General features: G+C 25.0%; 2 protein-coding genes across 3 annotated transcripts in view; both read right to left on the minus strand.

Annotated features, from left to right (window-relative positions):
* LOC112689637 (atypical protein kinase C) overlaps positions 1-16633 on the minus strand; it is a 28164-nt gene that overhangs the window by 11346 nt on the left and 185 nt on the right. The window contains exons 2-11 of one of the 2 annotated variants that reach the window (XM_025563442.1): positions 12617-12667; positions 12415-12536; positions 7309-7398; positions 4648-4698; positions 4488-4573; positions 3820-3994; positions 3645-3755; positions 3421-3587; positions 1971-2205; positions 793-973 (exon numbers count right to left, since the gene is read on the minus strand). In XM_025563442.1, coding sequence (XP_025419227.1) covers positions 793-973; positions 1971-2205; positions 3421-3587; positions 3645-3755; positions 3820-3994; positions 4488-4573; positions 4648-4698; positions 7309-7398; positions 12415-12536; positions 12617-12666 — 1268 coding nt within the window. In that variant the 5' untranslated portion in view covers position 12667. Of the gene's footprint in view, positions 1-792; positions 974-1970; positions 2206-3420; positions 3588-3644; positions 3756-3819; positions 3995-4487; positions 4574-4647; positions 4699-5597; positions 6976-7308; positions 7399-12414; positions 12537-12616; positions 12668-16633 lie in introns of those variants that run through there. The other variant, XM_025563440.1, reaches the window with a different exon arrangement.
* On the minus strand, positions 14549-16628 carry LOC112689639 (5'-AMP-activated protein kinase catalytic subunit alpha-2). The gene has a single exon (XM_025563444.1). The coding sequence runs from the start codon at positions 16256-16258 to the stop codon at positions 14675-14677; it is 1584 nt and encodes a 527-aa protein (XP_025419229.1). The 5' UTR covers positions 16259-16628; the 3' UTR covers positions 14549-14674.

Consider the following 16633-nt stretch of genomic DNA (forward strand, 5'->3'; position numbering starts at 1 on the left):
AACCTTTTGTGTCTTATAAAGTGATTATCTAAACTGAAATAATATACATGCATTAACAAACATCTTTAAAAAAATAATATTTTCTTCACTTCATGCATAATATAAAATAAGTTTTATGATCAAAATAATAACCACAAAATATGAAGAATAAAGAAATTGGAATGAAGAATAAAAAGTTTACTTGTGCTGAGTGAACAGTGAATATGAGAGAACAGTTGTTTGACAGTTTAATATATTTTGATATTAAAGCAAAACAAATAAAAGGTTCGTAATTTTAGTAGAAAAAGAATATTGGAGTACTTGATGTATGTAATAAAGTTATTTATTTACTTTTCCATTTATTAAAAACCAAAAATTTTTTTACAATTTTATATTTAGGTGTAACCTAAGAATTTAATCATAAGGGAAAAATTAACCAGTAAGATTGATATTTTAAATTAATTTAATAAAATATAAAGTAGGAATTTTGCAATTTACAAACATAATTAGTATAGGTATACATTGAATATTTAATGGTAAAATGTGAATGGAATGGATAAGAAAAAGTAGCAAAAAAAAAAAAAAAAACATAGAACAAAGAAAAATTTAATAATAAGAGTTATTAGAAAAAAAAAGTAAAATTAATGAAAGTTAAAATATTAGTTAATGCATCTTAAAGCATTTTATTTTTTTATGTTTGATTAATGAATACATATGTTGATAAATATCAAAATTAAATAATAATTTAGTAAATAATTTTGTAAATAATAGAGATGAATAATAACTGTATTGGTAATTTTATCAAATGTTTACCTAAATCCGTAATCTTCTCCTCTTAAAATTTCTGGAGCAATATAATTTGGAGTACCACAAAATGTACATGTTGTATCACCAGCCCTTATTCCTTCTTTGCACATTCCATAGTCCGTTAGTTTGATATGGCCTTCGTGATCAAGTAGTACATTATCCAATTTTAAATCTCGATATATAATACCTATAAAAGTATTTATAATATAAATATTATTTTTTCTCAAAAATAGAGTTATAAAAAAAATAAAATTGAAGAAACTTCCAGTAAAAAATAAGTATAAAACTAAGATTCAATAATATATACAAAGCAACATGTAATTCTAAAAATAATTAATAAATTAAGTTAAAAAAGAAGAAAATAATATTTATAGTTAGTTGTCAATAATAATAAAAATGCCAATCATCAAAGAATAACATTTAATAATTATCATTAATTGGTTGAAATTCCCAATCAAAATTAGTTTTCACAAATAATACAATAACTTTTTAATGATAATATACTAATTTAATTAATCTAATGTTGTTCTTATAATTAAATTTTAATTTCTAATTTGTCTAAAAATTTCTTATTTTTTAAATTTTTTTCTCAATATGTTCTAAGAAAGTTGACTAAATCAATTTTAATTAATAGAATTAAAAGTACAAGGAAATCATTCTCAAGTAGATTTAATGGCAATTTCAAATCGGTTTTTAAATTTTTTATCACATTAACAAATTGATCAATACCCCAAAAATTGATAATTTTTTTATTCAAAAGGAGTAACAAATAGTGACCAACAATTACTGTTTCTAATCACTTTAAAATAGATAAAAATGGATACATATAATTTTAGTTTGTAATAAATTTTTTACAATAAAATAATCTAGATTTATTGATTGGAAAAAGTTTTTAATAAACAAGAAAACATAAAGTTTTTAATAGAAAAATAATTATAGTAATATTTGAAAAGCCCACATTTAATAGAAAATTATGAAATAAAAATTATTTAAAACTATAGTTCAATGATTATTTATACATGGAAATATAAAATGTACTTTATCTCTTGTTTTATATGAAACAAATCAATATAATTTAAGCAAATTTAGTAATATATTTAAATTTCAATTGATATCAAGTTATAAAATAGATTTGTATAAATAATTAATTAACTGTTGTATTGTTTAGACAAAATTGATAATACCTTTTGTATGCAAAAAATTCAAAGCTAAACTAATTTCTGCAGCATAAAATCTAGCATGTTCTTCAGGCAATCGTCTTTGCCTTTGCATATGGAACATTAGGTCACCACCACGTACAAATTCAATCACAAAAAATAAACGACTTGCTGTTTGGAAGCAAGAGTGAAGACCAACCAAAAATGGGTGATTAGAGGCCGTTTCAAAAACATGTTTTTCAGTTTGTACCCAATCAATATCCTAAAATTTAAAATACATATAATTTTAAACAAGTATTTATAATATTTTAAAATAATAAATAATTGATTAATCCTATTTATAAATAGAATTAATACTTTAAAATATTAATTATATATTTCTTTAATTAGAAAAAGTATCATGGCCGATCGAAATAAGAAAGGTGTGTTAAATTAATCGGTCACCAGTTATAACCTATCAGTTTTGTTTTTTGGATAAATAACAGTTTACTGTCACTATTTACGTCAACTGTCCCTTCTACTAACTTGTTATGTTAATTGCGACCTAAAAATAATTGTTGAAACAAAATAGTATAGTTGCTGATATTTAATAATAATAATAAAATAAAATATGAATTTATAAATGTAATCAATTTATCATAAAAACAAAAATGATCGATATAGGTAATAGCTTATGTAATAATAATGATTTAACTAAGTTTTTTTGAATTAAATATTTATGTAAAATTGTTTAGGAAATGATTTATGCCACGAACTTACCTATAATACCTTATAACTACTACTTACTATAGCTTACTAACTAACTACTTACTACTAACATATAACTAGTTAATATTTAAATTAAATAAAGAAATGGATTAAAGTAAGAAAATCTGCATTTATTAACTGAGAATATTTGTTACCATTTTAAATAAATTTTAAATTATAATTTAAACAATAAAAGATAGTAAATTGGTGTATGAAGAAATTATATTTTTTACTTACTAATGATTTCTAAAATTATATTAAAGTATAGCCAAAAATAACATTAACTTTGAAAAAAATATTTGTACAATAATATGACTTGTTCAGATACAATTTATATACATCTGAAATAGTCTGTAATAATTATATATTGATAGAACACATATTTTTTCCTCAGGCCACATAGTACAGTAACCAGATATAATTTATTTAAAAATTTATGAATTAATTGAAATATGATAACGACAAAATAATTAAAATATAAATGACATACATTATCCTTATTGATACCTCAAACATTAAATGGAATTAAAAATAACACATTTTAAATGTATATAATAAATATTAAGTATAATAATATATATTTCTAAGTATAATAAATATTTTTATTAGTAAAAACTAAATTTTAATAATATTAATTAGACAATGACTTAATTATATATCATGTATTGATGAAAAAAGAAAATATATATTAGTTATTTATTTCACTAGAAATAATTTTAAAATAACTTACTTCATCATCTGTAACTAATGCTTTTTTAATAACTTTCATAGCATAAATGCATTTTGTCTTTTTAAGTTCAACCATTAACACCTTAGCATAGCTTCCACGGCCAATCACCCTAATTAGCTCAAAATCAGCAATAGAATATTGACGTGAAACTCCAACTTCTTCATCACCTATAATGAATAGAATTTAATTATGAATAGTTTAACAAAAATATTTCTCAAAATTACCTTTAGCTTGTGGATCCTCGATAGGCACAGAATCAGCAGATTGATCAATAACAGAATTTTGATCAGTATAATCTTTCAAATCTGGCAAAGCTGTATCAGAGCTAGGGGTACCTAAATAAAAATAATATAAACATGAAATATAGATAATAGTTTATTAAAATATGTTTCTATTTACTTAAGGTTGTTTGTGAGTCACCATTGATATCATCAGTAATGATAGGATCATTAGTACAAGTTTTTTTACCAAGTTTATGACATTTTTTATGTATAAGTAATTTGCATTGAATACATTTGAATCCTTGGCGTCCCAAACCCCATATTCGATCATGACAATATGCACAAAACGCTCGCTATTTATAAAAATAAGAATTAAAAGATAATAGTTAATCATTTTAGTTACACAAATAATATTTCACAAATACTATACATACTAAATTATTATCATGTACTTGTACTTGATTTTCAGAAGAAAAACAACAGAATATTCCCATATTTTATATAATTTTTTTTTTTAAATTCATAGAATATATAAAATTGAAAATTTAGAATATAAAATTAAATCTTATCTCATTTGTTAAGAAACATACAAATGCAGTTATCAATCATTAATAACCAGACAATTAAAATAATTATTTGATATAAATTAAACATCAAAACAATTTTTATCATACATAATATATGCATATATAAAGTATTATATACATAAAATTAAACAATCTCAAATGTTGTCAGATGGAAAACATAATTAATACTATTTTTAAGTGATTAATTGCATCACATACAAGTGCATTCAAATAGTGACTGAATAAATAAAAAGTAGAATTAGATAATTATTTTACATACCCTGTTAAATCTTTTAGCTTGAAAAATATGTCCATTCACTCTGTATAGTTTTCTCCATCTTCTTGCTCCACGTCTATAAATACTACCTGTAATTATTGATTAATTTTTAATAATATTTATATTTTCTTTGGTTTTTATAATTTTGAATTAACAAACTTACGATCTTCTCCTTGGCAAGGCATTCCTGGTGCAGGTGGTATGTTAGGAAAAACTAAAACATTAAAATGATAAGTAATTAAAATAATTAAAATATGTGTTAGTTTAGTTGTATTATGCTTAATAAACAAAGCCAAATAAAATAGAACTATACATTAACTAAAAGCTTTAATTATTTATTTTTTTTATACATAGCTGCAAATATTATAAATGTCAAACTACATTATAAATATTATTAAGTTTAGATGACATCATCGAAAATAAAACTTTTATATTGAAGAAAAAAAAAAACTAAAAGATTATGTCTATATTCAAAATTTTGGTCTTCCAATTTTTATTCTGTAATGTAAAATTTAAATGACCCTATCAACATGTTGAAAAAATATTTACATCTCATTTTCCAAACTCTTATTATAAATTTAAAAATAATTTTATTCCAAACAAATTTTACTGGAAGATTAAAATCTTGGACCTTCCTTTTAATGTTTTTGAACTTAATATATAATCTTAAAATTATAACCCCATCCTAATTAGTAACCATACATAATATTGTAAAAGAGTATACTAAGTAACACATCATCCAAAGATAAATTTAATTTATAATATAATTGTATTATTAACATGCATTATTATAAATTAAATGAATTTATGCATCATGAAACTCAAATTTTAATATCATATTAGATACCAGCCAAATAAATATAAATTAATTTAGTTAAAATAATAAATTATGCACAATATAAATTCTAGTTGAACTATTGACCAATAAACTTTTATTTAAAGTACACATTTAATAGTTACAAAAATTAAAATAAAAAACCTTTATTATATCTATTAATAATGAATTGTATACTACTACACCAGCACACATACATACACACATGGCATACACATACATCACTATATAAAAAAGTAAAAACATTTGCTTTTGAAACATTCCATTTTATTTTTTACCTGTAGCATAAACATGGTCTTCGTCATCAGATATAGAAGGAGATGGTGATGGGTCATGAACACTACAAGGGTAATGTTGTACAATAGGTGTAGACTGGTAACCAAAACAGTTCATGTTTTGTCGCATAGCTGAGCCACATGAATCCGGCAAACTTAGCGAAGTTGGTGGTGCATACAAATGACGGGGTGGTGGAGTTCTAGGTCGAGAAGGAGGAATAGACTGATTTAACAATAAAGATAATGATCCAGGTCCAGTGAATTCTATATCTCCTAGTGAAGGACGGCGGTAAAATGTAGAGGTATGATGATAATCATCATCTTCTATGGAACCAAAACTACTAGTGCTATGTAATGGTTGGTGTTGGTAGTAAGACGTAGACGGAGGAGCTGGAGTAGAAGTTGGTACATGATGATTATAAAAGGCCATAGATGATGATTGGCGTTTTGGTGACTTGCCTCGATCAGAAACCGTTGATGCACTCCAGTAGCCCCAAGCCATTTTAAGACCTTTTCTTTTTTAATTTTTACTATTAAACTTAAAAAAGCTTAAAGGCTTAAATCAGACTTAAGAAAATTAGATATAATTTTTAATAGTAGCCTTAAAATAAATAACTAGATGAACACTGAATAAAAATTTTAATGAAACTAATATGACGTGTAGGAACAATTGCAATATTTATTCTAAAATATGGTTGCAATTAAATGAAAAATTAAATTGTACATACTACCACTAGAAATGTGTGGAAATTAAAAAAAAAAAATAAGAACTTTGCTCATCATGAACTAGATATGAAGAAATTAGAACTATGTCTTAATTGATCTGACCATTATTCTATGCCCAATTTATTAGTTATAAGATATAACCCTTAAAACAAGTCTAAAAACATTTGATTAAATACGGGTGGCGTCTTTTAAAACTCACACTCTTTATAATACTATCGATCGAAGTATAAATATAAATCACTGAAATTCACAAATAGAAAAATAATTTTTGAGAAAATACAATCGAAACGCGTGAGTGAAGAACATAAAATTACGTCTAGATAACTTATCATCGACAAATATTTATGCGTAAGCCGAAACGAAAATATGGAGAAGAAACGTTACGTAATGCAAGATTATGAACTCTGCTCCCTACTACAAATTGAAAAAGAAATTAGAAAATCAATAGAATCTGGATGCAACACGAAATTCTACTTTCTTACACTTAGGTAATATAATTGTTATACTAAATTGAACGAACAAATATTATCGAAATTAACACTGCAACGCGATGTATATTGAGCTTTTAGGCTACGGGCACTTACTAGCCGTGTGCGGGTTCCACCCTAAAATCAAAACACCAGGGCGCCGAATCCATCGTGTTACGCGGCGACCCTCCACTGTCACCGCCCACAATGTACAGCCCGTTTCCAACTCTCCGTTCGCACAGGTACCCCCATAATGTAACACAGTGCAAATAAGGTTATAGCGTAGTTTTGACGTGCCGTACGTTTGACGATCGAATGCCACAAGCCGCATGTGATAAACCAAAAATTGAGTACCACTAAGTCGTAAGATTTACATATTATAAGTACAACATATTACACCTTAATTTTTACAAATTTGTTTGGTAGTAACAACGACTACCGAGTAACAGTAATGTTAATGCCGATAGCGACAACAAATGGAAGGAGGTTTAATTAAATAATTGAGATATGTAATCACTTACCATGTATTGTTAATTCGGAGTCTTTATTGAGTTCGTATAATCTCACAGCTTCATCTAATTCCATTTGAGTGGACAATATGCAAGGATCACCTAAATTTAAAACAAAAATGGTAAAATACTAAAATACCTACCTAAATTGTAAAAATTATATAATAATGTCAATTTTTATGACAACAAAAACACTTAAAAATGTTAGTGTTAGTAATTTTGTAATTATTCAATATTTATCAATCTATCAATTACAATAAAAATTAATAACGTGTAAAATATTAATACTATGTATAATTGTGTAAAAAATAAACATAAAAATGACTGTTCTCAGTAAAAGTAAATAATGATTTAAACTATGAATTAATATGGGTACTTAAATCATACTTCGATTTATTATATTATAACTGCATTATTTGACTTCGTCGTGATTATTATTTTAAATAAGAGAAATTACTATTTTATAAATGTGGAAAATCATCGTATATTCTTCTAATTATTTTTTAATGATATTTATATATACACTACCTATATTAATTAATCCACCCCAATCGATAAATATTAAAATTAATATATTAAACAAACATTTTCCTATTTTCCTAAATAACCAAAAAATGAAAAAAATATATACCATCCGGCCCGAAGCCCAAAAATGTTTCGACCCTTAAAATTTCAAATGAATAAGAATAGTAGTTTTTAATGTACAATGAAAAATTAGTTAGTGTGGTAGTTTTAGTTAAATATATATGTATATATAAAATTCCATTGTTAAAATGTTGATTATTCTTGTGAGTATTATCATTCTTGCTCCTGATTAAGCGTATCTTTTTTGGTATTATATGTCGAAGACCGAGGTTTGATTTTCAAATAACTTCAGGGCTCGGTAGACGGACAGATAAATTGGATGACTACTCATAACGCCTTTCTGAAATTATCAAAGAAAGTCGATCCCCATGTTTCGTGAAGGAGGAATCACAAGTAACAACATTCGGTATTTTTAGGGTGCACAGTATAGACTCTACGCAGCACTTGATTTTGTTTTGACTACTGAATGTTTAAGAACATTCTTTACTTGTTTTCTTCGGCTAAACTTGTTGTTTTTCCATATATATTGATCACGATACATAATCGCTTTTGCAAAAGAATCAATTTTAAAAATTTCAAAAAATCCTTAATGTAGTGATAGTGGCATTGTGAATGTTATTTGGAGCATTATCAGTTGTAAACTTTTCTTTAGATGAAGAGAAAGAAATTTCTCGTGGATGAGACGCATAGTATTCGCCAAGCAGTTTCAGAATTATATTTTTGATTGAAACTTAAATACCTCATCCCAGTGGCGTAAATTAGATCCAATTTCTAGTGGTGCAGAAGCATATTCTCAATTTATAATTTCCAAAACAAAAAGTTTTCCAATTTCCTAAATAAAATTCTTCCCAATAAACTATATATTTCTTTAAATAACAAATAAATTTTTAATTATTTTAGCATTAAAGCCTTTATTATTATAATATTAATAAAAAAAAAAAACAATCAAATTTTGTTTTTAGTGTGCTGATTTCCTTGGTTCTTGAAAATAATATTTTAGGTATACAAATTTCAATGATTTTCTGGTGGTGCAAAAACATATTTTTGCAACATCACATTTTAGATGTGGTGTTGCAAGTGCCACATTTGAACCACCCAGTTTACGCCACTGCCTCATCCTACTTATCCTTTAAACCAAACTTTGTTTTGTTATATTTATTTGCGTACATTTATTATACTTTATAAACTTCACAGAGATGCATAGTACTATATTTTTCTATGAAAATACGGGACAAAATAGAAGTATACGGCACTACTACCCATCAATTATCGATCTTTATTTCATTAATTTCAACAATAAAAACGCCAGCAGATGGAGATTTCTTTGAGTACCAAGTTTTCGAAACTAGGAATATCAGTTTTCTGTAATTTGTGGTCCTTGGAAAGTGGACGTAAACATCGTTTACTGTACGAACCGTTAGGTAGACATGTTTAGTTTTTGTTCAAATTACTAGATGTATCGTGAATTATAGTATATATAATATAGAATTTACAGTACATATTGTGAATGAGAGGGTTATGTTCAAGAATATCAAGAATCTCTGCGATCATGGCATTGACAATATTAGCAAGCATGATTTTGATTTATATATCCAATGAATGATATGCATGTATGACAGATCTCGATTTGCCACTTTAATATAAACATGTAATATCAACTGAGGTTGATATTTGAAATTTTAATCAAGAGATGAATGATTTTTTACTTTCTAGAGAAAACCTCGAGCTATTATACATTATGATTGTCTTCAAGCATTTATCCCTAAATGCAAAGAAGAATATTTCAATCTATTTAATGTTACATATGAACGTAATCAACATATTAGGTCGGCAATATTGACGACTATTTGTCATGACATCCTGAGCTTTTTAGTGCATATAACGAGACTCTACCATGAAGCTGGATGGTAATATGACCGCCTTGCAAATTTCAGAAACTTGCCAATCTCTTTCAGTCCATTTTTTAAACTAGTTAACAAGGAGACACGAATGTCGCCCAGTGAAAATATTTTATAACCAATTGATAGTATTTTGAAATACTGGATAACATAATTAATGATTAAATGTTTATTTTTTTTTTAAATTATGTAAAAAAAATATTTAAGTAATATATAATTGATAAATTGGTATATAATACAATATAACTGAGATGGGAAACTCAAAGTAACTAGAGGGCCAATTTTTAGAACTTTAAAAATCTGATGGTCCATAATAAAAAGAAAGCAAAAATTAAAATTAAAATTGATACTTAGCATTTATTTTAATTAATTTGATTTTACGACTGAATCAATGCAATAAATTAAGAGTCTAATACCTATAGCTTACTTAGTTATGTTGATATAGAAATATATTTAGATTTAGATTTAGATATCTAATAATTTAGCTAGAGTTCAATACCACAACAAAATATAATATCTACATTTTACAATAAACATGATAAAATTAAATACTAATAAATACAAAAATGTTGTGAAATTATTTGAAAATATAGGATGGGCCAGATAAAAAGTAAGCGGGCCTTCAGTTGCTCATCTCTGGGATATAATTTCATATTACCGATATTTACTTTTTCTACCAGTATAAAGATTTATTTTTAATAATTATGCAGAGCTAATTTGAAATATTTAATTTGATTTTCTCCAATTGGACATATTACAACAAATTTTTATAACCAAATGTAGATTAAATACAAAAAAATAACAAAGAAAAATTAAATGCCAGAAATTCAAATTGAATGAATGAAAGTATTTATAGCAATATAACTATATAATATTTTTTATACATAAAACCGACTATGAAAATCGTTGTTACAGGATGGCTTGGTTGGTGGTAAATTAATTTTATTATGGACATGATTGATATGTTTCTCAATATTTAAAAGGATAAATTAATCTTTGCCACTGTACAGCACAACAAATTAATTGGGAAAACAATTAAAACTCTATTATTTAAGGTCATATTATTTGACTTATTATTAAACATAAATACATTAAAATTATTGTTTTTTAGAATTGTAACTAAGAAAAAGTAAGTAGAACTATAAATAATTTTAATTATTTATATTTTAAATATAGAAATTAAGATTTAAGAAAAAAATTACAACAGATTAATCATAGATACTGTTCTTGTTAATAAATGTTATCATTTAAAACCAATTTATTATTAAACTCTAATATGAATCAAAAGCTTACATTTTTAAATAAGCAATGTTTCATCATATGATAATAAAAAAAAATTGTGGATATTCTGTTAAAGTAATTAAAATTTTTTAATAATGTTTTTTTAATATCTGGAATAAATGAAAAGTTATTTGTGTCCAAATAATACTAACTCACAATCCTGTAATAAATAAATTAAATTCAATGTATTCATTAAAATATAATAAAATAATAGACAAAAAGATATTAATAAACATACACTATTAGATTGTCAGTCAATAAATAAATGTGACTAATGACGGCTAGTTTATTGGCTTTTTAATTTAAATTTATTATTTTAACATCCAAAATTATTAAGACCACATGAATAAAATAATAATAATTTTTTAGGGGTATCATGAATTTCAAGTTGTTTTAAATATTTGACTGTATAGTAGAATTATAGAAGTTTACATTTATGGTTTGAACATTTTAAATTCTTTTATTAGATTTATTAAAATTGTAGGTAATTGATTCTTTTATCAACAAATATTACATATTTGCTGATAATTATTTTTAAATATTTTTTTTATTTCACTGAGATATTAATAGTAATATCTATTCCTTAGTAAAAGAAATATAATCCAATTATATTTTAAATGTTAATAAAAGTCAATAAACAAGCACCTAAAGTAAAACACAATTATAATATATACATGATTTAATATATTATTAAATATTAATAAAACAGAAAAAATTGTAAAACCATATTTATTTATTTATTTGATAGGCATGAGCCCGATGAAAAAATATAAAATTATTAAAAATATTAAATTAAATTTTAAGTATTAAAAGCTTCATATATAAATCATTGTAATGTTAACAAATGCTCTTTTTAATTCATTAATTCATTCATAAATTAAAGTATAATTGAATTAGTGTCTTGTATTATTTAAGAAAAATATCAAGGACAGTGATGTTATAATAAAATTAGAAAGTTAAAACAATATTTAATAATAAATACAATGTATCAATAATTTTAATTAAATCAGTCATATCATTAGTGCCTATTCAATTTATAATGGTGACACAGAGGCGGCTTGATCATGAATTTTGTAGTTCATTGAACTACCAAACAGTTTGGGGGCGGATGTCATGATGTAATTTTAATAGCTGGGTACATGTTCTTGGCAACTGGCAGTGGTAAGTAAATTGGTAACTTAATAGAAATTAGGTAAAGTTTTGTACCTTATATGATTTTTTGGTAGGTGGGTAAGTGGTATTAACTATGCTTGAACCAACAATCGAAAAATATCAAACTGCCTATGTGGTAACATATTTGAGTATTTTAAATCGGATAAATAAAAATAAAATTATCATAAAATAATTGAATTACCTTCTTCATCTACCCATTTCATAGTAAATTCTTGATCTGGTGAAAATCGACAAATTACCCGCATTTCATACTTTAATTGATCAAATGTTATTCTTGGATCTATGTATGTTATCATAACTTCCCTAAAATATATATATACATATACGTATATATTAAAAGTTAAAAAGTATTTTATTATTAAAAATATATTATATTAACTTACCCATTGAAAGCCGTTTTTACACGGATTTCAGGTACATCAACGGTAGGCATCCTAAACATTAAATTATAAAAAATTAAAAATATAATATTACAATATATAAAAAATATTATTATATATAAAATTTTAAACTAATAATATTGTTATTAACCACATATAAATGAAACAAATTACTTTTACATAAAATTTCTATTAAACCAACAAAATTGATAATAGAATTTAGACATTACAATTAATATACAATATACATTTTTGAATATTTTTTTTAAACTTAACCATAATATAATTATTACATAGCATTGAAACAAATTGATAACATTTAAGTTCAGTTTCATTAAATTTGATAGAAAAAAATATCATATCAAGCTGATATTAAATTTTCAATAATAAACAAAAAACATTATAAAAATTATATATTCAATGGATTTTAAGCTATTTAAAACATAGATATCCCTACTAGATTAGATATCCCAGTTATCTCAAAAATATACTTAAAATTATTAACATTAAATAGTATACATAAATCACAACTCACTACTAATATAATCAATTTATGAATAAATAAAATAAATATTTCCATTCATAATGATTGAAATGTAACTTATGATACATTTATTTTTTTATCAATAGATCATATTTATGCATAAAATAAAACACCAATTCGTAGACTTTATAGATGTTTAATTGAATTTTACATATTTTGGATGTTTTTCTATTAATTAAATATATTTCTAATTTCCTTATTTATAAACTTTTTTTAAAACCTAAAATTTATATTAAACTTTTTTTAATAAAAAAATGAGAATTTTTGTAAAAAATTCAATTTATTTGAATTGGTTTTTTTTATAAGTAACAATATACCAAAAAATAAACTATGGTATTACACGTTAAAGTGAGTTTGAGCTTATCAATTTACAAGTGTTGACTATAACTTAAAATAATACACAGTAATGTACACAGTATGTTACAATTCAACTTTGAATTTATTATTAAAACAGTATTCACAATATAATCATTTTTTTGTTAAGAACATGAGGTATAAATTGATTAAAAATGCTAGTATATTTTTAAGTAATGCATTAACACATATTGGTCTTGGAAAATATTTTTACATTTTATTACAGTTTAAAATGTTTGATTTTATTTTAAGATTAAAATATATTTACTTTAATACATATATATATACAAAAAGGTAAATTTATTAAATTTACCTGTCATAAAAAAATAATGTAACTTAATATTTTGTAATTTTTAATTAATTTATGTTAACATACATTTGTTGAAATATATCAAAAGAAATATTTTTCATAATTTTCGACATCTTAAAATACAAATTCCACAACTATTAATATTAATCATAATTTAACGGAAAACTCCACAATGTTATACATTGTATATTGGGGGTAAAAAATTTGTAGGTTAACTGTAATTAAAGGAGCTTCAATAAGACTTTTTTTAACTATCAATAGTATTTCCATTTTAGAAAATTAAATAACTAAACATTATTTTGCAGAAAAATTAAACTGATTTCAAAATATATTAATAGATACTATGATTAGTGGAAAATATTAAGGAATCACTATTTAGTATAGATCATTAATGTTTAATTTATATTTAAAACAGATAGATTCTTAAATGGAGTATAAGAAATACAAAAAAGACAAACAATTTAATAAAATTACACAATATTTATATAATTGTATTACAAATAAAGTACATGACAAATTTACAATATAAGAACATTTAACACATACACTAAATATTCACTGTATATATATTTATATAAGAGATGTTCAATACTATCTAACATTTATAATCTTTTGACATATTTTTAAAAATTTACATTCAATGATACTTAATATTATTAAAATAAAAATGTAATATTGTAAGTATAATCATGTTTCTATATCAGAATAATAACAGATAATGTTAAGAATATAATTACAAATAAAAAGCAAATATACTGTAGATACTAAGATTTAAGGTTGTACAATACTTGTGACCTAATCAATTTATTATATATAAACTTACATTAATAATATTAATATTTTTATAAATTAATCAATGGGCAAGTTGAGTAATAAGAGCAGCACACATTTCAAAAAACTCCATAGTATGATGTCCTGCACATTTTTTTTGTGGTTGTACTGCAACTTCTTGTCTTGGTGATTGATTTTCAATTTCTAAAGCTGGTGTAGATAAATTTACATTTTCTAATTGATCATTAGTTAAACTCTTAAAATCCAATAAATAACTTTTATAATCCACTTGATACAGTTGCAACGAAATCATGGTATAACTATCAGTTTTTTGATTCATATGTCTTACTTGAATATGGTAAGGATTTATTACTTTCCACTGAAAATTAAGAGCTTTCATGGCTCTATAAACTTCATTCATAATATCTGTAGGTCTACTTTGAGACCTTATACCTAAATGCCACTTAGCTCTTTTCATTGGTGATCCACGGGCACTTTGATCTATAGATTGAGCTCGTTCTCTCTGAGACATTATTCTTTCAGGGTGTGGTTTAGCGCCTGCAGTTGAAGCTGAAACATCTGGACTTCCAATGGTTGGAGGTGGACTACTAGCAATATAAAAATCTTGTAACTCTGCTTTTGCTGCTTCATCAGCAATTCGTTTATTATCAATAATTAAATGATATGCAATGCCTAGTTGATCATGTGGATCACCACTCAATAAAGCATTGTGAACTTCAGATTCTTTCACACTAAATTTTTCACAAACTTCATTAACAGCATCAGTATCAATCACAGAAGAATCTCGATCAACCGGAGAAGGAAAAAGATATGCAGGTAGTTCGTGCTGAAACCATTCATGTTTTTTAATATCATCAATAGAAGCCCTTTTCATTGGATCAACTTGCAACATATGACATAGTAAACTAACAACTGATTTATTCAAATAATCTGGTATTGGAAAGATACCAGATTTTATTTTTCTGAATAGAGTTGGCACATGTTCGTCATCAAATGGCAAAGAACCACATAACAATGCATATAAAATAACACCACATGACCAAATATCTACTTCAGGTCCAGCATACAATTTCCCTGAGATGACTTCAGGAGCAGCATAGTTAGGTGAGCCACAACTTGTTCGTAAAAATTCTCCATCCATCATCATGTTGGATAAGCCGAAATCAGCAATTTTAACATGGAGATTATGATCTAATAATAAGTTTTCCGGTTTTAAATCTCTATGTACAATCATATGCCTATGACAATAGTCAACACCTGATATAATTTGCTGAAAAAAACGACGAGCTTCAAATTCTTTAAGTTTACCATGTTTCACAATGTAATCAAATAGTTCTCCACCAGATACATACTCCATTATCATAAATATGTCAGTAGGTGTACTGATAACTTGGTAAAGTTTGATGATGTGAGGATGACGGAAAAGTTTAAGATTTTGTATTTCTCGTCGTATCTTTCCAACTACATCCAGACTTTTGATCTTCTGTCGATTGAGTATTTTAACAGCCACTTTATGTTTGGTAAGCTGATGTTCACCAATTTTTACTTTACCAAACGTACCGACACCCAGTGTCTGTCCAAGTATATAATGACCAATTTTAACGATTGGTTGCTGTTGGCTGTTGTTACTTTTGATCTCGGCCATTGTCTTCAAATTATCTTTATCACAACAATGAATCGACACCTCTTCAAATATTACTAAATATGAAATCGACACAGCTAATCATAATTACAACTCAATAACAACGCGTTCATGAATTACTATGATAATTTAAGAACGACGGATATATAATAATTACATCGGAATATTATGAAGGCCAATTTCGTTCCCACTTAAATACAGTGAAAAAAAAAATTACACACAATCATATACACACGAAACATATACATATACACTCGCGCACGTAAACGCAGTGCCTATGAGCTATGGCACATCTTGTAATCAATTCGATTGTATATTATGTACCATAAGCGGATAACCTCATTGAAACACTTTGAAATTTGACCAAAAACGTATTAA

The sequence above is a fragment of the Sipha flava genome, unplaced genomic scaffold, assembly GCF_003268045.1.
Source record: "Sipha flava isolate LNK unplaced genomic scaffold, YSA_version1 45_pilon_pilon, whole genome shotgun sequence".
In the NCBI taxonomy this organism is placed as follows: Eukaryota; Metazoa; Arthropoda; class Insecta; order Hemiptera; family Aphididae; genus Sipha; species Sipha flava.

Bases quoted from the DNA above. Each gene is read 5' to 3' on its own strand.
- LOC112689639 (XM_025563444.1), bottom strand. From the start codon at position 16,258: ATGGCCGAGATCAAAAGTAACAACAGCCAACAGCAACCAATCGTTAAA.